The following is a 22154-nucleotide window of genomic DNA, read 5'->3' as shown; positions in this document are numbered from 1 at the left end:
TATAATCTATGTATCAATTGTGTGTCATTGCTGGCTCTATTTAAGGACAAGAAGGTAAGAGATCTTACTGGCAAGCTGTTTCCCTATAGGATGCACCACAGGCCAGCCAGTAGAGGGTCACCAGCACCTCTATCTCCTGTGGCCATCCATGGACCTGGATGGATGGGCAGCAGCTGAAGGAGGAGGACGATGGTGGCCCTGTTTAGCCTGAAGGCTGGTTTCAGGTCCCCTTCATTAAAGAAATATTTGGAGGATTGCCACAGAAGTGTTTATCCTCACATATTTTATTTCTGTTTCTTCCTGTAAATAAAAAATGCCAAATGTTACCATCATTGTTTTTTTTCAATTCTCATCTTTTCACACCATAAAACTATAACTGCTTAACATGCAGAAATTATAGTTCTCAAGAAATAAAAGGTAAAATGTATAGTGTTGTAAAACTAGTCAAGTATAGTAAATGTAACAAATGGCTTCCCTTCTCTGGTATTTTTACCATTTCACTGAAAAATGAGCTGAACTAACTGCACATAATTTATAGATTAATCACTGTAAAGGTGGACAGACATAAAAATGTGTTTATTTCCCTTTCTTAATGATCAATGCTGTGAAGGTCAGTAGGTGCAATAAGGATGCAAATCCTTGCTCGGATTTGCATCCTTTATTGCATCGCCTCCTCTTCAGCCTGCTGGTAAAGCTGACCAATGACCGAAGCAACAGCAGTATTGTTCGTATCGCTCATTTTGCTTCTACAAAGTGCTGAATTTTAAAGAAGATTCAATTGCCTCTGCAACTACAAGAATTACAACTCCCCAGAAATTCCCGCTATTGCTGGTTTTATACCCACAGTTCTGTAATTTTAATTTAGAAATTAATAAAAAATTGTTTTCAATGAGATATGATGGTGTAGTGCATAAATAGTTTTGAACGTTAAAGGAATGCTCATGCGCTGTGGGTGTGATGACGTCACGAGTACGCTTCTGTTCCAATACACAATACGTGCTGCGTGCTCGCGTTCTCGTCAAGTCCGATCTTCCTGTGTTCTTACCGAGAACAGACTTGACGAGAACGCAAGTCCGTACTTGCGTTCTCGTGAATTGAGAAACGGCCTGTCACTACCCGATCCGTACCGGTAGCACGATCTGTACCATCAGCTGATTTGCGCACGCACGAACAGAATAACTTCCGGTAGGCAATATTTCGTTTTTCTTACTTTTTTATTCTTTTGTCTTTTTTCGGCCGGGTGTTTCTTTTTGTATATCTTTGTATTTGCGAAAATATAGCATATTTTAAAAATAAATAGAGAAATACGTAAATATATATATATCCTATATATTTTTTTTAGTTCTTTTTAAAGGTATACTATGCAACCGGGGTTGATTTTCCAGCGAGGCTCCCCCCAGAGGGCGAAAGTAAAAGGGCAGTGTCGTAAAGACGTTCAGCTGTTCTGGCTTCTCCGTCAAGCCAGGCGCGGTTGTTTTGAGATTAGCAGACAGGCGAACGCAAAGAAAAGTCGAAAAAACGGCAGTACAAACAATGACTAACACAGTGAAAGTAAGAACATGCACACACAGAGAGAGAAACCATTCCAATGTTACTTACAATCGCATCAGCAGAAACGCGAGGTCCGCATCAGGCTTGCAGCCTTCTTTTTCTTTTAGCTCTCGCCATTCGGAAAAAGCTTGCCCGATGTTCACCAGTATACAACTCCTCTCTCTGTCCAGAGCCCTTTTCCTCTTTCTTGCATGCTCCGACATGGGCTTTCGCTGTTTTCTCGCTGGTTCCACCATGATAACTGCACAAATATCGCCACTGCGCTAGCAACGAGCATGCCTTTCACTGGGGGCGTGTAGCAGTTCTCGCCGTAAAGCAAGACTGACTCTCGCGATGCACCAGACTTCTGAGCCTGTGGGTGCGGGCCGAAGGCTCCTGCAATTGCAAGTACAGTATTTCCCCTACAGACCACCAGGGCGGCCAAGAAAACCTTTGTTCGACCTGAAATGACTAATTTAATCATCCACAACGGTATGGAACACATTAATTAACTGAAAAATGTTGCATAGTATGCCGTTAATAGCAAAAATGTTTCCCTGTTGCGGTTAGGGAAATAAGAATATATACACCATTACTTAAAGTACATAACAAACCCCAGCTATGAACACGTTTAGGAGTATAGAAACGTATTTTATTTTGAATATTCTTCAGGGTTTTTTTTATCATTTATTTGATTTGCATATGTATTGTGTATTTAGTACTTAATAAATGCATTTTAAATAGTATGCCTTGGTTTTGTTATGTGTTCTTTGTTCCATTCCCTGTTCGGTTTTTGTAAAAAATAAACAATGCATGTAATTTTATGACGGGGTCTTCTCTTGTTTGATTTGTACACCAGAGGGCGCTAAACCCTTAATATATAGTTTTAACTTTCTAATAAAACTAATTTTTAGTACAAGATTATTTGTATAACAAAATTCACCTTATAATTAAGGATGAAAATATTTTTTCCAGTCCTGTTTGAACAAATAATATAACTTATAGAGTGTATTCAGACAATACAGACAAACGTTGCGCAATAATATTTTCCCAGACTTCTGAGTATATCCGATGATGACGTCAAGCAATACAATGGAGAGAATGTAAAACCCATCAATTTCTTTCAGAAAAATCTTAAATATTTTCTACACAATATAGTTTACAGTTCTTTAATGATTTAAGTATAGAAATAAGTATTTTCAGTACTGTAATTACATAATTTTTTTGCCGACCCGGAAGTAATTCTGTTCGCGCGTGCGCCAATGAGCTGATGGTACGGATCGTGCTACCGGTACGGATCGGGTAGTGACAAGCACATTGTGCTCATACTACATGCATCCTGAACAGGTTGAATGTGATTGGCTTATGCAGGGCAGTCAAACTTTTTTACAGTAGCAGGCCACACACTATCAAGTAGGAGGGTGCACTTATGCTGGTGCCCGAGCCCTGGAGGGGAGAATTTTGAAAAATAGAGTCTTCCTGATATATTTTGGAATCTTTCAAGACAGGTGATTATTTAAACAATAGAGTCAGAGTGCATGTTTCAAATTGAATAAAGGGCAAAAAATGTGAATGATCAATTCTTCAAAAACAACTTTTGTTTTTTATTATTCTTAAAACATACTTTTTTCACATGATGTTATCATCATGTTTTATCAAGGTAATCTCCATTTGCATAAAATTTGTTTAATTTGAATTACTAGCACCACATAAAACAGATCAGATTAGGTGAGGTCTATTCATCTTATTATTATTATTCACAGTTCTGTTCTAAAAACGATCATAACATTTCTTCACGAACAAAGTCGAATTTTTATAATAAAAATACAGGGTTGGAATTTGAAATTGAATTTACATGTTGAATTTATTTCAGTCATATTGCTCTTTCGATATTTCTTATCTCAGTATAATTTCACTTGCACTCATCACACACACAATATCGTATCATCAACGAGGATTCTAGAGACGAACACAAAATGCATCCCCTGAAAAACTTTGATAATTTGCTGCTGTAATATTATATTTTATTATATGTAATATTGTAGATTTTTCAGAATAAAAAGCTAACAGATGTGCATAATCAAAAAATATCAGAAATACAATTATAGAGCATTCAGTATTGTAAGAAAGCCCACGCTGTTTCTGGGTAAATACATTATTGTATGAGTTAAGTTCTATTCCGTTTTATGCCTCTTTCCTTGTAAGTTTGAAATGTCCCATGCTCCTGAATGCACCATAGCTTTCTGACGCTCGTGAATGCATCACACTGGTCTACGAACGCGGTGCTGTGTAAATGCACGTTTTATCTTCCGCTTAAGACAAAGCTTTGCAGTTTCAAAACTCACGTCTCACGGTTTTATTGCACTTTTCGGCATAACACCGGTCTGTGTTTTGATCAGAAAAGTAGCATCTCGGTTGTAACAAGGAACCCAATCACTCGTTAATGTTGCTCTCAGTGGAGACAGATGCTAAGGTGATTTTTGGGATGTATAATCGGGGAAAAGTAGGTGGCGGCAGGAGCGGCTATAGACGGCGATTTGCCGCCGTTGACCGGCTACTTTTGACTGCCCTGCTTATGAGTAAGTCACCCCACGTGGAGTACTTTCCAGTAATTGGCTTGTACAAGGGAGGCTTCTGATTGGTTGCAAACCATTCTCTGTTTAAAAAAATGTACGCGTGAATCAGCGCACGGCAGAGGAGTCTCAAAAATGCATACACAAATGCAGTGAAGTTTAAAGACCAGAGCTGTGCATGTGTGGATCTTGTCCTGTGTGTGCATGGATTTTTTGTGCATTTGTGGATTTTTTTGTGCTTGCATGAATCGGGCTGTGTATGCGTGGATCTTGTCCTGTGTGTGCGTGGATTCTTTGTGCATTTGTGGCTTTTTTTGTGCTTGCATGAATCGGGCTGTGCATGCATGGATCCTTTCCTGTGCATGTATGAATCACATGCTGTGCAATTATACACTGTTTAAAGTTATTTAATGTTTCATAAATAACCCTCTGTCTGTTAAGTATTGTCTGGTGATGATCAGCTCTTAAGCTAAAATCAAGACAACGGTTGAAAGGGATGAATTCGAGCACTAGCGATCTTTTAAAAGAAAAACCTGCACACACATAGAATAAAAGGAGTGACAACTTCTTTTCAAGTTCAAGAATTTAATAACAGAAATAAAATAAACATCCAGAGAACATCACTATGTAATGTTGTTTACCTGAATTAGCACAATATTTCGATTAGTAAATCCTCTCTACTAGGCTAGTGAAACTTAACTAAACTACTAAGCAAAATGAAGATAAAAAGAAGCTAAGCTAAGAAACTATTCACAAGCAAAAACAAACAAAAGACAAAACAAAAGTGGTTGGTCATAATCAGAATACTTCAGTGGATCCTGGTTCACTGCAGATCTGATTAACAAAAACATGGAGTGGAGTTAAAACATTTGCCATGTATTTCAATCCATTCACAATGCAAAGCCCAAGTTAAACAAAACATTATTTGTTGAAATAATATTCTGAGGACTGTTTGTCCTGTAAAATCATTTAAACCCTTACGACCGAGTTTGTTAATGCGATTCTCCCTCTGGGCGCATGGGGTCGCTGTGGCAACTCGGTGGCTAAGAGGTTACAACATAAAGTTGCCAATATTGCCTTGAAAACCGGCATTGATGCGGGAATAAAGCTTATAACACCATCGGAGGATGGCGGAACAGAACAGTTACGCTTTATGCTTTAAAACTAACTCCTTTTTAAATGTCCGAGACCGGATGTTAGCAAGGCTAATATCCTGTTGGCTAGCGGACGATCGGCGTTAACAAATGAAAGCTTTTGCTTTAATTTTAGTCATATTGAGTGGCTGGATAACATAAACATTAATGTCCCATCAATGTATGAAACCCTTGTGGAGGTAACCTTTCTGGTAAAACTTTAAAACGCACTCGACAGTGACATGGTACCAAATGCTAGCAATGCTTTATTGCTAGCCTTTGTTCAAAACGCCAGGTATACACGGTTTACAAGACATTTCCCAGTAAACCTTTTTAACTTCACCCTCAGACCGCTGGCCAAACCTCTGTCCTTTGTTTCGTGTCAGTCCTGTCCAGTTTTGGCCATTCACGGGAGGAGCGTTGAAGGAGAGAAGTTGTTGGCTAGCGCTAGCGGGCTAGCGCTTGGCTCTTGGCAGGCTAGCGTTAGCCTTGTTGCAGCATGTGGCTAATGGCGTGGTTGGGTCGGAGGCCTGGTGTGAGCACGTTCGCTGAACCGGCTGCAGTCCGATTTGAGCAGGGTTTTTCCTCAGAATTCCACAGCTTTCCGCCCCGTCTGGGTTCGCTTTCCTGTACAGGCTGAGGAAAAAAACACAGAGCTGTTTCGCATGCAGGAACTTTGCCCCTGCATCTGATTGTGAAGTTAGGATAGCAACTTAGCTCTGTATTTGCCCGGACATGTTGTTTGTCCGGATTCAGTCAGGTCCTCTGCTGAAGCAGGCAGTCGAATCTAGCAGACCCTGGATCAAGCGTGGTTAGTCCAGGCAATCTCCCTCAGCTGCTGGCTTGTGTGTTGGTTAGGGCCGACCAGGCCCTCATGGTCTGGCCTTCTTTGTCTGCTCTGAGAGAGCTGCTGTGAAGCTGAAGAAGTCTGCAGAAGAATGCTGAAGTGAAGAGCTCTGTCTTTGTCTGTGCTGTGACTTATCTGTTAGGAGGGCTCACAGCTGACCTCCTGCTGGGAAAAAGGGCCCTCAGGAGGAGAGATGAGGGATAGAGGACGTCCTTTCGGCCATGTCTGCAGCAGGACAGAATTTTTTTTGTCACCTCTTCCTTACTGTTCAGAGTCCAATCTGAGATCAGCTATTTATCATGGCATATTATGGCATAACACACATATGTGCATTTGTGAATATCGAGACCGATCTGGCTCCATAAATTGCTGAAATAGGAACATGTGCTCATGGCTCATAAACCAGTTGTTTCCAGTTGTCATGCAAATTGTAGCCAAACTGTTAAAATGTCATAAAAAAGGAAAAGAAAAAAAGAAAATGGCAATTAGGCATGTTTCCATCAACTAACTTTGTCAGTAGTTGACATTACGCATGGCTGTAATAAACAGAAAGTAGTGGTTGCAAACTAGCATGGACTACATGTCTAGAGGTTTTCAGGAATATGTTGCTATCGGGCCAGTTGTAATTGTTCTGTCATGTCACTAGTATTGGCGATGTTACATGGTGACCGGAGACAGGGAAATTCCTGTTGTTGCTTTCAGCCATGTTTTCAAACGTTATGGGAATATCTACAAAGTTGCTGTCAGCAGAAACAGACAGCAGTAAGACAGTTTGTTGGTTTCTAGCCTTGAAACTGAAAATTCTAAGCTGTTAAAGGTTAGGGTCAGGGTAAGGCCATAAACAGGATTGAAAATGAATAGAAGTCAATGGAAATTAAGGCATGGTTGTCACCTTTTATTTTAAACAAGGATGGGTGAGAATTTGTCAGTTGTCATTGCTGCAAACTCGTACCTCTCAGCAGAGGCTAGTTAGCCTTATCTCCCAAAGGCCAAAGCAGTCGTAAGCAGAGATGCAGAGAGGAGATCCGAAGCAGAATCTTTGTTGTTGTGTTCTTCTGTTGCTGTTGTGCTTATGTGTGCCGGCCGTTTTTCCTAACCCAGCGTTTGATGAGCTGGTAGAGGCCTACACAGAGCAGGCTCGAGGTTTATTGGATGGAGGAGCTGACATCCTGCTGGTTGAAACCATCTTTGATACTGCTAATGCCAAGGTAACTTTGTTGTAAATGAAGTCATGATAAGGTGTCAAGTTTTTTGTGACAAACATCTTCAACATGCATGACAAAACATGTTATAGCTTTAGTGGTTAATGTGGCACTAATGCACTGCAGATGCTCTAATGTATGCATGCCATTACTGAAGAACTACAGGAGCTAACATTAAAAAACAGACAGATGTGTTTTCTGGATTGAACAGTTGTTCTTATTTTTGTCTCATGTTATCTTCCTCTCTGTTCACAGGCTGCTCTGTTTGCCATCGAGCTTCTCTTTGAAAAGACCCATGAAAGAAAGCCCATATTTGTACGTCATTTGCTCTGTACTCTTGTTATAATCTAATTGAATGACTTTTTTCGTCTGTCAAACATGATTCAAGTGTATCTACAGACTGATGTTCTTATTTCAGTTTATTTATTTTTATCTGCATCATTATATTTTTAATATGCTGCTGCAGACGTGGAGTCTATGGATATGAGGTAGAAATATTTTTGTTTCTGCTTAAAGGTTTAAAGGGATTTTTCTGCTGTTATCAACTTAGTATGTCACCTAACAGGTTTGCAATGCTTGATGAATACCACCAAACAGAATATAGCAACATTCTTTGTTCAAATTTTAGCGGATTACTTCAAAGGTTTACTCTTAAATGTTCCAATATTTTATGGTTTTTAAAGGAGATGGCTACAAGTTTAACTCCCCCCGGCCAGTAGGTGGCGCAATTGCAGACATCCACTCTTGTTTCAACCTTCAGTTGTATTGTTTGCCAGCTGGTTGCCAGTTCATTTAGAAAGCATTAGCAAGCATTTAACTTGCCTGTCCAGAAGGAAAGCGGCAACCTCTGTGTGGCCCAACGGGCAAAGGTTTGACTGATGATCACCCTTTTTTTTACTTCTTTTTTGCTCCTCTTTATAGGGCTAGGGGATCAATCAATTTAATTGATTAATTTAAATAAACAATTTAAGATTTATTTTTTTTGGAAAGTCAGGATATTATTTAGCCAATGGGATCATTGGGCTTCCATGAAGAGAATAGCAGCAATGCTGAATATATGTTTAGGAAAATATATTGTCAAAATATTATAAAGAGAAACTTTTTTACCATGAGACAAGGCTCTTTAATTTATTCATTTACTTTTTTTTAAAGTTAGGTTGAAGTGAAGCTTGTTCTTAACTCATTGCGTAATACTACTGCTACTACTACTACAGCAAACATTTAGTTAGATTTTTTACGATGGCAGGTCCGCCATCTTGTTTTACAAGCATGTTTCACAGCCTGTATTTAGTTGTAGTTTGAATTCAAGTCAATTCCTAGTTGAAATGGTTGAAATAAAAGCAAGTTTTAAAATAATGTCTTTTTGTGAAATGAAAAGGAGGGGGAAAATCGATTTAATCTGCTTTGGGTTAATAAAAGCAGATTTTATTTTTAAGACATTTTGTCCAGCCCTACCGCTTAAATCTGAGAAATGTCACTCCGAGAAAAAGCCAATTTCTCAGCACTATCACAGAGCTATTACAATCTGACAACGCCTGAGCTCATGTGACTTCCAACTACCATTCATTGTGGTGCAGAATCCTTTTGCGTCGATGTTGGCATCGTAACCAGAAGTAAATATTTATATATTTAGGACCTGTCAAAACTTCTAAAAAAGTATTCATATTTTGTACATTTATTTTTCAATAAAATGTATACTTTTATTCTGCAACACTAGACTTACTATGGATGTATTATTTCTGGAAAAAAAATCATTGTGTTGATGAAAAAGTTGTAGCTATGACCTTTTAAATAAAAAGAGTCCGTAAGATATTTTGGAAGTACAGGGCCTATAAAATAAGTTTTGAGCTGTTCTCTCATCATCCAGATCTCAGGAACGATTGTTGACCGCAGTGGACGGACATTGTCTGGTCAGACGGGAGAGGCCTTTGTAGTGAGTGTGTCCCATGCAAACCCACTGTGGTGAGTTGACCTCTTGGAGAATTAACAAGGGGGGATGTAGGCTAGACGCCCAGACAATAACTCCGTATTTATCTCTCACTGTGTTGCAGTATTGGTCTGAACTGTGCGCTGGGCGCGACAGAAATGAGGCCTTTTATTGAGGCAATTGGAAAAAGCACAACAGCTTTCATCATCTGTTATCCCAATGCAGGTAACCCACATTCAGTGTTGTCATATCTGTTAAACCATGTTTGCTTATAATGCTGATTTTTAAATGAGTCACCAACAGTAATCACTAAAGGTGGCTTCTACACATCTGACACTTTCTCTGCCAGGTGTTAATGTTCACAATCAATAGAGAGATGTGTATGTCTGGTTTTCTTTAGATGAACTCCTGCTTTGACCAAAAGGCACACAGTGAACTGGGGTGTAATTCTCTTGGCCTTGTGTCAGATCACCCAGAGTAATACTTTGCTTTGCTTTCCTTTCTCTTATCTTTTTCTGTCAGGTCTTCCCAACACTTTTGGAGGATATGATGAGACGCCTCAAGTAACAGCCTCCAGTTTAAAGGTTCTTTTATTTATTTTTTTATTTTTCAGGCTAATGTTTAGAAGAACCTGGAGCATTTGTCGCCATGATTAACACGCCTATAACGATGTGTAGAAAAGCCTTATATATCTTGTTTTCATGTGAACTGTAAGCACTGATGCAACCCAGTGTTACAGTCCTAGCAATCTTTGAAGATTTTCTCACCTCCCTTCCCATCCTCCTTACTCCATTTGGCGGAAGTGTTTGCTTTGGAATATATGCATGACACAAATCATCAAATATGAGAAGGATTCAGCAACACATCACCAACTTTATTGACAGATCAGCGCGTTTCGACTTATGACCTTCATCAGGGTCATTACAAATTATGAAATTTGTTTAAACACTATCAGAATAAATTCAAATAAACCAATCACATATTCACACATGCACAAACTGACCAATTGGTATACAAGGAAATGGTTCTCCCACAGAACCATGCAAACAAGCAAAAACCCTAAACACTAAAAAGAATAGTTCATGATAAAAACCTTCAACATGATAACAGCAATAAGCATCACCATTACAAGTGTATGCGTGTGTGTGGCTTGTGTAGCGGTCATGTGCCGTGCAGGGCCCATAGTCTGAGCAGCTTGGAGAGGAGAGCGGGTCGCAGAAGAGAAGAGCTGAAGAGATTCAGCTCTTGGCCTCTTCCAGGCCCCATGCAAGGCTCCTGCACATACATGGCTGCTGAGGAAGGAGATTTTATTTTATTTTATTTTATGTGATGTTTTTTTTTTTTATAGAATACAAATGTCATTAAGGGTTTCCCCCAGAAAATGGGCTGATCCTTGGGGTAGGTGTTGCTGTGGACTCTAGGAAGTGCTCACACTGCCGTCGGGGGGAGGGGGGGTTGTCATACGGCTCAAAGGAGGTGCGCAATGTAGTGTGCGTTGAGCTAATAACAGCTGGCATGTTAGCTATTTCGATTGGGAGGTTTTCTCTCAGCCTCACCATTTTATATCGCTCTCAAACATCGTTGCATTTAAAATAAGCAGATGATGCTTAGCCTGGAGGGGGGGGGGAAACCTTGTTGTTTTATCTGGAGGTTTACTGATGTCTAATCAAAGGCTGCAGTGGCAATCAGACTCTTTGGCTAGATTTCTTTTTAAATTCCATATGACTGACTGACGTAAAACTTGGAAGATTTTCTGAAAGTGATAATCTGTGGTGGAAAAAATAATAAAGTTAAGTTTGATTAGAGGTTGACTTACACATCGTTGGACGATATTTATGGCCGATATTTGCGTTTCTTTAGTGTATCGGTATTGGCCGATGCGTTCACCAATCCAGTAGTGCTTTCAGCAGTCATGCCTTGAGATCACTTGAAGCGCACATATTGCCACTCCCTCCCTTGCAGAGAGCGGCTGGTAATGTAGAACTGGGTGCCAACAATAAGGGTACGTTTCAACTTTTGATTTAATTTCAGCTGTCTAATTTAGTTGGATCTGACCTTCGAAAGTCTCTCTGTCTCACTGTGAGCGGGAGGGAAACAGCAGTGTGTGTGTTTCTGTGTATAAAAACCCATGTCTGATCTCCAGCTGGCGAGCTGCCACTGCTGTGTGTGTGTGTGTGTGTTCGTTCCCATGGAGAATCATGTATCCACATGTCTGGTGTATCCTCTATCACTACTCATAGAGCATCTAACTTTACATAAAACAATGTCCATACACTGCAGCGGTAGTCAGTTTTTTTTTCCCCTCGTTCTCTCAACTTGAACTAAAGATCTTTTCATTACTTGTGAGCAAAGCGCTGCTGTAAGAGTCGTGAAGCATGTTTTTTTCTGTGTACCTTTTAAACTGTGGTCTAAAGCTAAATGATATTAAGTGGTTTTAACGCAACTTTTGAGAGGAGTGTAACATTTGTTGTTGTCATTTTTATCATGTAAATGGAGGAAGAAAAAAAACAATATTAGCCTCAAGAATCGGCCCCTAAAAATCAGCAGCACATATCTGGTATCATTTGGACTGATATCAGAGTAATCGGTGTTTGCCTTTGAAAACCTGTATCGGTTGATCACTAATTTTGATCATATTTAAGTGACCAGTTATTGATATTGAGATCATCATTCATCAGTCCTGTGTTGCTTATTTAATTGACTTATTGGTCAGACTTTGTTTATACAACTGTTTATGGAGATTAGTAAATCCTTCCTTTGCTAGATAAAAAAAAGTTAACCCTAAGACTTACTTATTGTCAGAATAAGTCAGTCTTATGTATTAAATCAGGACGACTGGCAGAAAGATTTTTTTAAAAGAAGACTATAATATTATCAGCATGGAAGACATGCTATGTTCTAATGTTTTCAGTTGGATGCCCAAAAGGCCGTTGTGTGTTCTTATTGCCATAATCAGAGGCTTTATGGCCAATATGAATAATAATAGTGATGGGAGCATCCCTGGTGAGTGGACTGTTTCAGGATTACTGAATTAAAATGCTGTATAGAACCATATACATTTGATATATGGTTCTATACAGTAGTTTTGTGGCTTCTGTTTGTGACCTGTCTTTGTTTAATATAAACATTCTGTTTGGAAAGTTAAAAAAGCTGTTATGTTCAGTTGCCTAAATGCTACTCAAGTGCCCCGTCTTTTGCAGGAGTTTTCTATGGATGGACTTGTAAACATTGTTGGTGGATGCTGTGGGACCACTCCATCACACATTAGGTGAGTATCATGCTTCTGAAAGCTCAATGTTTGTCTTGTGTATTACATGATAATTTTTCCTTTTCTCCACATAGAGCCATATCAGTAGCTGTTAAACCATGCCAGCCAAGAGTCCCTGCTGCAGATGCTTTTAAAAATGATTTGCTTCTCTCAGGTATAAAAAGTGACATTGTGTCCCATATCATCACTTTCTGTGAACATTTTGGATTAATCCATGCTGATTATCCTGATCACTGATACACTCAGTTGAATAAGTTTTGTTGCATCTTGATTTCACAGTATTGATTAAAAATAAATACATCAAGGTTATGAAAAGGTTGAGTGGGATCTCTGGCAATACAAATGTCTGTTTCTGGTATCTCTTCTTGAAGATACTTAAAGGAAATAATTGACATTCTCCCCACTCATTTCACAGACTTTTCAAAACAGTTCTCATTCCAAGATTTCTTATTGTGTTCAATCTCCTGCAGAAGAGGAGCTTTTGTTCAGCTTTATTTAATCCAGGTATCTCTATCCAAAAGGGATGAAGATGTATGACACATCACTTTCTTCTCCTCCCTGGTTTTAATTTAAAACATTTCGATCAAGTTTAAACTTTTGCTGTTGGCAGCTCTACAGTGACTAGAGTCGCATGCAACCATTGTTTACACAAGGGCTCAGCTGCTAACACCCGCAAATTGCCCTGCTGCTACAGTGACTGAGCAACTGGCATCTACCTCACCGAGAGGTGAGGGAAGTGGGCCGGGAGGAACCGCTATAGCTGGGGGAGAAGGTACTGACCCATCTTTCCATCCATTATCATCGGAAATGTATGATCCCATACAAACGAAGTGGAGGAATTAACAGCGCTAACACAGCACCAGCACGCACAGAATGATCAGCTAAATCATGCTGAGACCTGGCTAACAATGCTAACTCCAGATACCCTTGTAAACATGAACGGCTGTCATCTGTTCAGGTCTGACAACGAATGGCTCATCTGCTCCCTCGGGAATATTCACAAGTTGTCGCTCTAAAAGTGTATGTGCCCCCATCTGCAACGCTGAAGCAGTCTGCTGGTAATGGTGTAGATGACGTCACAAACTGCAGATGCATCTAACATAGAATGGGCCAAGGAGGATGAGCCTCCATGTCCTTTAAAAACAGCAGCGCTCCAACTGCAAGTTGCTCAAGTGCGAGCCACCAGAATTGACAAAGACTCCTTTCTGGATAGGTGTTGAAACGTTTTCAGAAAAACTGAGTGAAAGTCCGGTTGCTTCTGATTTAAACCTTTTTGCTGTTGCGATGACACGGATAACTGAGAATTTGCACAGGCAATCATGTATATTGCAAAGTTTTTCTACATTCTTCCTTAATTGGCTGTTGTCTTTCTTCTATTTGAACTTTCATATTTACCTAAATGTGCCATGTTGTCTTTTAATAAGTGCAAACTTTTTTTATTTCCCTTTCTAACAAGTTATTTTTCTGCTTTACAATTTAACTTTAAATTCAGCTTTTAATTAATATTATTTGATCTAGTGTACAAGTCTGGTCTCTTCTGTTTACGTATTGTTTCGGTCATGCCCAAATTTTCCCACTTTGGGACACTTAATGCATTTATATTCTATTCTAAAACAGAACCAATGTGGTCATTCAGCCTGATTATGTTTCACAGAATCTGTGGCATTATCTAAGTCTTTAGTCTTGCACCAGTGCAAGCTATGGTGTTGTAGAAAACACATTTTCTCCACATTTTTATTATTGTTCAATGTCTGATAACTTCCAGCCGTGTCACCAAAGAGCTGTTTTTCTTTTGTTATACCAAAAAGAAAAATCATTGTAATTTTTAGGTTTGGAGCCCTTCCGAATTGGCTCATATACCAACTTTGTAAACATCGGGGAGCGCTGCAACGTGGCTGGGTCACGCAGGTTTGCCAAGCTGATCATGGCTGGGCAATATGAGGTGATTATTATTGTTATTGTTATCATCAATTACGCCCTACATTGTAATAATATTACCACTATTCCATCAACAAAAGGTCACAAAACTCCACAAGAAAAGACAGGAGACTAAATTTGTTGTTGTGGGTACTTCTGTATTTTCTCCTCAGGAAGCTCTGAGCATTGCTAAGACCCAAGTGGAGATGGGAGCCCAGGTCCTGGATATAAACATGGATGAGGGCATGCTGGATGGGCCAACAGCTATGGCTCGATTTTGTAACTTCATTGCCTCTGAGCCAGATATTGCACGGGTAGGACATTCAAAAGAAATTAACATTTCTCTTTTATCATTTTACCCATTTGTCATGTTCAGCAGACGTCTGCTATTATATTGCAGAACGGTGATACAGAAATTCACCTGTTTAGTTCCACATACAGAAACATGCTCATTAGGTAGCCATAATTAACCCGCCACGTAGAATTACCAAGAAAAAAAAAAAAAAAGAATTACCAGTTCCTGTTGTAACTGTTATCTATTGTGTGTTTTCCTGAGCCAATGAGAACCAATTAAAGTCATCTGTTTATGTGGAAATTTTCTGCTTCAGGTGTAGATTAAACATGTTAAAATTTTTGATGATGGCATGTCAGCAGCACACAGTTTTATGATAATTTACAATTTCAGAACCATTCTAACTGGTTTAATAACAAACCTGATTGACCTTGCTCAGTATTTTATGAACTCTACATTGTTCTAGAAGCATCCCTTTTTCTTCCTGCAGGTTCCTTTGTGTATTGACTCCTCTAACTTCTCAGTGATTGAAGCTGGGCTGAAGTGCTGCCAGGGGAAGTGCATTGTCAACAGCATCAGCCTAAAGGAAGGAGAGCAGGAGTTCTTGCTCAGAGCGGCCACTGTAAAGCGCTATGGAGCTGCTGTGGTGATAATGGCCTTTGATGAGGAGGGACAGGTGAGACACCCAATACACACAATCAATGTTGTAATCTTGAAATATCACAAAATGGCATTGACATCATAATTTTTTTGTCTGTGATTGCTGCTGCCAGACATTATTAACTGGTGCAAAAATGTTAAGGTTATCTTTCATTTTATAAGACTTGTCTTCACAGTTTGAATCTTTTGCAACATAATCCCTGTTACAGCTGCCTTTTAGCCCAACAGTGCAGATGTTACTTGGTTTATTGTAAGTTTAAGTATTACAGATTCAGATACAGAATACAAATTCAATGTTATTTTATTTATATAGCACCAATTCATGAAATATGTCATCTCAAGTCACTTTCCAAAGTCAAATTCAATCAGATTATACAGATTGGTAAAACAATTTCCTATCTGAGGGAACCCAGTTGATTGCATCAAAGTCTTGATAAGCAGCATTCATTCCTCCTGAAAGAGTGTAGAGCCACAGGGACAGTCGTCTGCTTTGTCCATGGCTTTGCAACAATCCCTCATACTGAGCAAGCATGAAGCAACAGTGGGAAGAAAAACTCCCCATTAACAGGAAGGAAAAACCTCCAGCAGAATCGGGCTCAGTATGAACAGCTATCTGCCTCGACCCACTGGGGGTTAAAGAAGACAGAGCAGAGACACAACAAGAGAGACAAAAAAGCACAGAAGCACACAGTGATCTAGTAATCTGTTCTACATTAGATGGTAATAGTGGGTGATCTGTCTTCCCTGGATGATGTCAAAGCTAACAGAACGCCAGACCAGGTGTACCTACTATGAAGAAAAAAAGAGAGAAAAAAAGTCAAAAGCTGAAGTGATAACAAGCAATGCAAATTGGAGAACAGTAGGAGAACTTAGCTGAGTGAGAGAAATAGACCCTGATGTCCTCCAGTAGCCTAAGCCTATAGCAGCATAACTACAGAGATAGCTCAGGGTAACATAAGCCACTCTAACTATAAGCTTTGTCAAAAAGGAAAGTTTTAAGCCTAGTCTTAAAAGTAGACATAAGGCCCGTTTACACTACACCTAAAAACCGAGCCATGCCGAGACCGGTCCTAGCTTGGTCCAGTTAACTGAGATAAATGCAGCCGTTTACACACACAGGAGTTATCTCGGTTATGGTTCCTTGGTTGCTCCTCGCCTCCTAGTGGCGATCTGCGGTACTACCGCTCTCTGGGATTGAAGGCGGGACCGAGCAAATCAAAATGGCGGCACCCGTAATTTTCAGGATGTTATTGTTAGACAGATTCGGCTTTTGGGACGTGGATAAGACAAATTAACGTCTAATAAGGATTTACAGACGCGGGAAACAACAACAGACGCTGAGGTTCATAAGCAGAATCATCTCTGGAAACCGTGTGGCACGGTAAGGAAGCTAGTATTATTATGAATGTCTGAAATTTGTCTGAATGGAGTGTGAATCGGGACGTGCAGCCAGACACGCCGGAAAACCTGCTGACAGTCAGCTGACTGTAAGGGCATGACGCGGTCTGCTCATGCGCTCCTCGTTCTCAGGGAACCGGGATAAAAAAAAACAGTCCGAGACCTACTGATGAACTGGTCTGCAGTTAGCGCGGTCCGGTTATCGTTAGCGCGGTCTGGTTCAGTCTGCTGACCATTTACACACAAGAGTTATCTCGGTTACCGAGCTCGGACTGGTCTCGGCTCGGTTAAAAAAGTGTAGTGTAAACGGGCCTAGAGTGTCTGCCTCACGGACCAAAACTGGGAGTTGGTTCCACAGGAGAGGAGCCTGATAACTGAAGGATCTGCTTCCCATTCTACTTTTAGACTCTAGGAACCTCCAATAGACCTGCAGTCTGAGAGCGAAGTGCTCTGTTAAGAACATACGGGGTAATCAGAGCTCTGATATATGATGGAGCTTGATTAAGGGCTTTATACGTTAGAAGAAGAATTTTAAATTCCATTCTTGATTTAACAGGAAGCCAATGAAGGGAAGCTAAAATTTGAGAAATATGATCTCTTGTTGATTTTCATCAGAACTCTTGCTGCAGCATTTTGGATCAGCTGAAGACTTTGAACTGCATTTTGTGGACTTCCTGATAGCAAAGAAATACAATAGTCCAGCCTTGAAGTAACAAATGCATGGACTAGTTTTTCAGCATCACCCCTGGACAGAATATTTCTAATTTTGGCAATATTCTGGTGAAAAAAGGAAACTCTGGAAACCTGTTTAATATGGGATTTAAATGATGTTTAAATACACCTTTATTACCAGAGGCCAAGTTAATGCCATCCAGATTAAGTGATTGATTTAGAAGTTTATTTTTTGAGGACTCCAAAGATTACAACTTCTGTCTTGTCAGAATTTAAATGCAGGAATTTAAAGTCATCCTGCTTTTGATGTCAAAAGATTCAAAGTCTTGCTAATGGCTATTTGCAGACTTTTAACCTCTCAGTGAATGTTTGTCTGATACATTCATGCAATAGCAGATTCATTTACATCGTACTGTAAACTGACTGCTGTCTTTACTGACGCAAACATTTAAATCTGTCAGATGCTACGGACTGTTTTCACATTTCTCAGGAAGTGTTGTCGTGCATTCAACTATTAGAACATTACGTCTTGTTTGTGTCTCACCAAAATTTCTTTATGGTCACATAATGACAAATATTCTTGATTCTACAGCTTGGCTTTCTTAAAATGAAGTTTTTCTAAATTACTTTTTAACAATATGTCTAAAGTGATAAATAATCATTTGGAATGATTTCTAAATCCATGATCATCACTTCGCTGTCTATTGCAAGAGAAAAGACTTCTGGAAGGTGTCAGGATTTGTCTTCAATGAACTCAGAACCATACACACGGAGCTAAAATTGAAAGTTTATTGAAAGGTAGATGGAGTAGTGGATGTTGAAACCAGAACGGCAGGACTAAACTGGAACAGGGGTGTAGATGATGGCAGGAGCTGACGGCCCGGAGAGTTCTTGAAAACCAGAGCACAGTAGCTGGATACACAGCATGGCAGAGAGTGAGTCAGAGCACAGCAGCAGTTCCCACAGCACGGCAGAGAGTGAGCCAGAGCTCAGCGGCATGTTCCACAGCACGGCAGAGTGTGAGCCAGAGCTCAGCAGCAGGTTCCACAGCACGGCAGAGAGTGAACCAGGGCAGAGCCACAACGGGATTAGTAACTTGGCTGGGTGAATACTTGCAGGTCTGAGTCACAACAGGATTGTTAGCTTGGCTGGGTGAGTACTTGCAGGTCTGAGTCACAACAGGATTGTTAGCTTGACTGGGTGAATACTTGCAGGTCTGAGTCACAACAGGATTGTTAGCTTGGCTGGGTGAATACTTGCAGGTCTGAGTCTCAACAGGATTAGCAGCTGGGCTGGATGAATACTTGTAGGTCAGAACCACAGCAGGATTAGCAGAACAGCAGGGTAAATATTTGTAGGCCAAAACCACAGCAGGATAAGCAGCAAGGCAGGGTGAATACTTGCAGGTTAGAGTCACAACAGGATAAGTCAGGATAAGTCAGAAGGAGAGGGGGTCAATCATCCTCCGCCTGAGCTTTGCAGGAGGAGCTCTAAGTTGATAAAGAGTGTTTGTCCAAAACTTACTTGAGACAGACTTCTACATCATGCTGTGAAATCATCTTGATATTGGTAATGTAAACTCAGTCTCCATATTTATTATTGGCCAAATCTGGAACCGGGGTAAGATGGGCTTTCAATAGATATGTAGCAGCAGGCCGGTGTACCCAATCTTTAACAATATGCATATGAAATGTAACTCGTAATTAGACTGTTATTGGGTTAGTGGAAGCACAATAATGCCAGTAGACCTTAACAGTACAATTCACTTCTTGTGTGTGAAAAGGAAACAATGGCTACAAGGACTGGTTTAGGGTTGTCGTCACCATTTATTTTAATAATAGAGTTATCAGAAAGATATTGGCACATTTAACAGATTTTCACTTCATTATTTAAGCTTATTTTATGAGTAATAGAAAGAAATGAAAAATGCAAATTAGCAAATAATTAAAATCCTTTTTAAAATAAGGACGCATCTGCAGCTAAAAAAAGTTATAACGTCAGTATGCCAAGCTCAGTAAATTATTATGTTTTTTTCCTGTCTGGCAATGTAGCAATAAGAATTGTTGTCTTAATGCCAAAAGGAGCCCAACAGATTTTACTTTCTCAAGTGGAGCCTTACTACTTTTACCATAGTTCTCCATTTGATTTATATATGTAATAAATTTAATTAGCTGGGACTATTTCATGTTAAATGGACACAGAAATAGGAAGATAGACGAGGAAAAAAAAGAAGTGTAACAGATGAGACAAATGGCAAAGGGGAGAAAAGGTGAAAGAGAGCAATATAACATCCCCTGAGTCTGCCTCTACACCTGCAAAGAGGACTATAAAAAGAACAGCAAAACCAACTGATAAAGTATTACAGGTACAAACAACCAACGCCTTGATACCATCATTGAAGAATTTAGAGTATTATTTAATACAAAATGTATAAAGTGACAGCTAAAGCTAATATTAGTACCTGAATCCAAGCACCTGTAAGTGTTTGGGAGAGTGTGTTTGTGTATATCAGGTTCAATAAAAAAATGCTCAATAGTGGTTGTGAGGAGCCAAAGACTCGCCCCCCAAAAGCACCGAGGCAGACACCAAGGGAACCAAAACCCCAGATGCCCGAAGGGACCCCCGAGAGCAATTGTGCCCACGAGGGGCCAACACAGGGAAAGCTGCCCAAGTTACACTTTTCTTGTTTTTTTTAGTCCAGAAACACACAAGAAATAAAAATAATTACACTTTTGTCAAAATTTTGACAGATAATTTAAATTCAGGCATCATAAATAGAGCCTTTAAAAAAAAAAATGTTTAATAGAATTAAATAGGAATACCTTTATTGCCTCTTAGTGAGGAAACTGGTGTGTGACTGTGGCAAAAACAGCTAGACAAAAGTCACCAGACTTACACATAACATTAATAAATATGAATAAAGCTACATTTAAAGTTAAGCTTTACAGCAGAGAAAGACTTAACAGTAAGGGAAAAGTAGTTATAAATATAAGGTTGCTAATCAGTATGCTGTGACCTGTAGGCCACAGATGCAGAGCACAAAGTGGAGATCTGCACTCGGGCCTACAAGCTCCTGGTCAACAAGGTTGGATTTGATCCTAACGAGATCATCTTTGACCCCAATATCCTCACCATTGGCACTGGCATGGAGGAACACAATGACTACGCTGTCAGCTTCATCAGGGCCACCAAGCTTATCAAGGTAACAGAACCGCCACTCAAGCCAAGATCCAAGACAAAAGGTCTGTGCATCTCTGGACTGCGCTCCATCCAGTATGTTTCTCGATACAGTGCAAATGATCTGATTCATTTTTGTTTCATAGAGCTGGATTCACCCTCTATCATAAAGCAGTTTCATTTAGTGATTTTTGAATAAACAAAATGGAATTAACTTTGATGCAACAAGATAAAGGACTTTTAGAAATTATGACTAACAACCACTGACAATGACGCCGCTTTGTGCAGCATTATAAAAGCCGGAATCAGTAATTCTTTGAACAAGCTAAGCTGTAGGAAAGAGAAAAGTTGGAATATTTGGCTCACTGCTTTCGGAGCTCCTGATCAGGGATTTATCCGAACCGGAGGTAGCTAAGGCTACCCCCACATTCTTGGCACGTCTCTGTTGTTAAGACTTCACCGCCTCCCCTCCGCGGTGACACACCCTAGGTGGACCCAGCTCTTTTTATCCGTCAGGCGACCCCCACTTAATTATTACTTTGAATGTAGGACGCATAAAACAGACAAGTATACTTTTAGTTATATTTTATCTACTTAAAGACAGAGAAACAGTTACAGACACATCAGCGCTGATGGGCTCTTGATCGGCAAGAAGCCCCGATTGCTCATCACACAAACATTATATAGGTACACACCCATGCAAGGGCTGTACACATCCAAACTGTGACATCAGTAGAGAAACTGTGTCACCTCCGGGGTGGTATCTGATAGATGTGTGCCAATCTTTGGGTCAGTGCTATCTAAGTGTGGCAGGCAGTTCCTGCATCAAGCTGGTCACTCCACTGACCCAGTTGATATCTTAACACTGTCTCAAGTGTGTAATAAGTAAGTAAACTGATTTTTGCTGCCTCCGCAACCTTTAAGTCATTCCTGTGTCTGTGACACATACCTCCCCTGTGCTCTGCATCCTTAATGGTGCTGGTTGTGTTCTGCTTTCTAACAAAGAGTAAATGTCAACAAGCGGAATGACCTCAAAATTAAATAATTGTTTAGAACATATTTCTGGATTAAATGTTTGAGTATCTCATTATTGAATGGATAACATTTTATCAGTGCAAAGAAATGGAAACTCGCACATCTAGACTTTACCCCAAAATCTGCATTGTCTCACAGCTTTTCAATCAATGCACCAACATCTTGCTGGAGGCCAGATATTCATGTAAATCGGTTAGTCTTTCCAATCTTAATCTGCTAAATGAACTCTATATCTAATGCTTTTAAACCATCCTGTAGTAGTGCTATATATTAGGAAAACATCTTTTGAGGCAATATTGAGGCATGTTGTAATGATGATTTAAGTTGCGATAAAACAAATACTAAACTAAACAGCGTAAATGTCTTTCTGCTTTGGGTCCACTGCAGACATAGAGACACTAATCTATGCAGCTACTGGGGAAAAAATAATGAAATTACCCTTATGGTTTCAACAGAACATTTAATACCCTCCTAAGACATTTTCTCGTTCACTAAACAACAAATTTCAACAAATGTATCATTA

General features: G+C 39.8%; 1 protein-coding gene across 5 annotated transcripts in view; it reads left to right on the top strand.

Annotated features, from left to right (window-relative positions):
- mtr (5-methyltetrahydrofolate-homocysteine methyltransferase) overlaps positions 1-22154 on the top strand; it is a 103964-nt gene that overhangs the window by 28290 nt on the left and 53520 nt on the right. For 4 of the 5 annotated variants that reach the window (XM_021308655.2, XM_021308654.2, XM_012882611.3 and 1 more), the window contains 11 exons: positions 7185-7291; positions 7541-7600; positions 9153-9247; positions 9337-9437; positions 9735-9796; positions 12413-12480; positions 12555-12634; positions 14310-14422; positions 14571-14711; positions 15180-15365; positions 20442-20621. In XM_021308655.2, the coding sequence (XP_021164330.1) occupies positions 7185-7291; positions 7541-7600; positions 9153-9247; positions 9337-9437; positions 9735-9796; positions 12413-12480; positions 12555-12634; positions 14310-14422; positions 14571-14711; positions 15180-15365; positions 20442-20621 (1193 nt within the window). Of the gene's footprint in view, positions 1-7184; positions 7292-7540; positions 7601-7751; positions 7774-9152; positions 9248-9336; positions 9438-9734; positions 9797-12412; positions 12481-12554; positions 12635-14309; positions 14423-14570; positions 14712-15179; positions 15366-20441; positions 20622-22154 lie in introns of all 5 variants that reach the window. The other variant, XM_012882612.3, reaches the window with a different exon arrangement.

Source organism: Fundulus heteroclitus, chromosome 10 (genome assembly GCF_011125445.2).
Source record: "Fundulus heteroclitus isolate FHET01 chromosome 10, MU-UCD_Fhet_4.1, whole genome shotgun sequence".
Classification (NCBI taxonomy): Eukaryota; Metazoa; Chordata; class Actinopteri; order Cyprinodontiformes; family Fundulidae; genus Fundulus; species Fundulus heteroclitus.
This window is presented reverse-complemented; position numbering and strand designations above follow the sequence as displayed.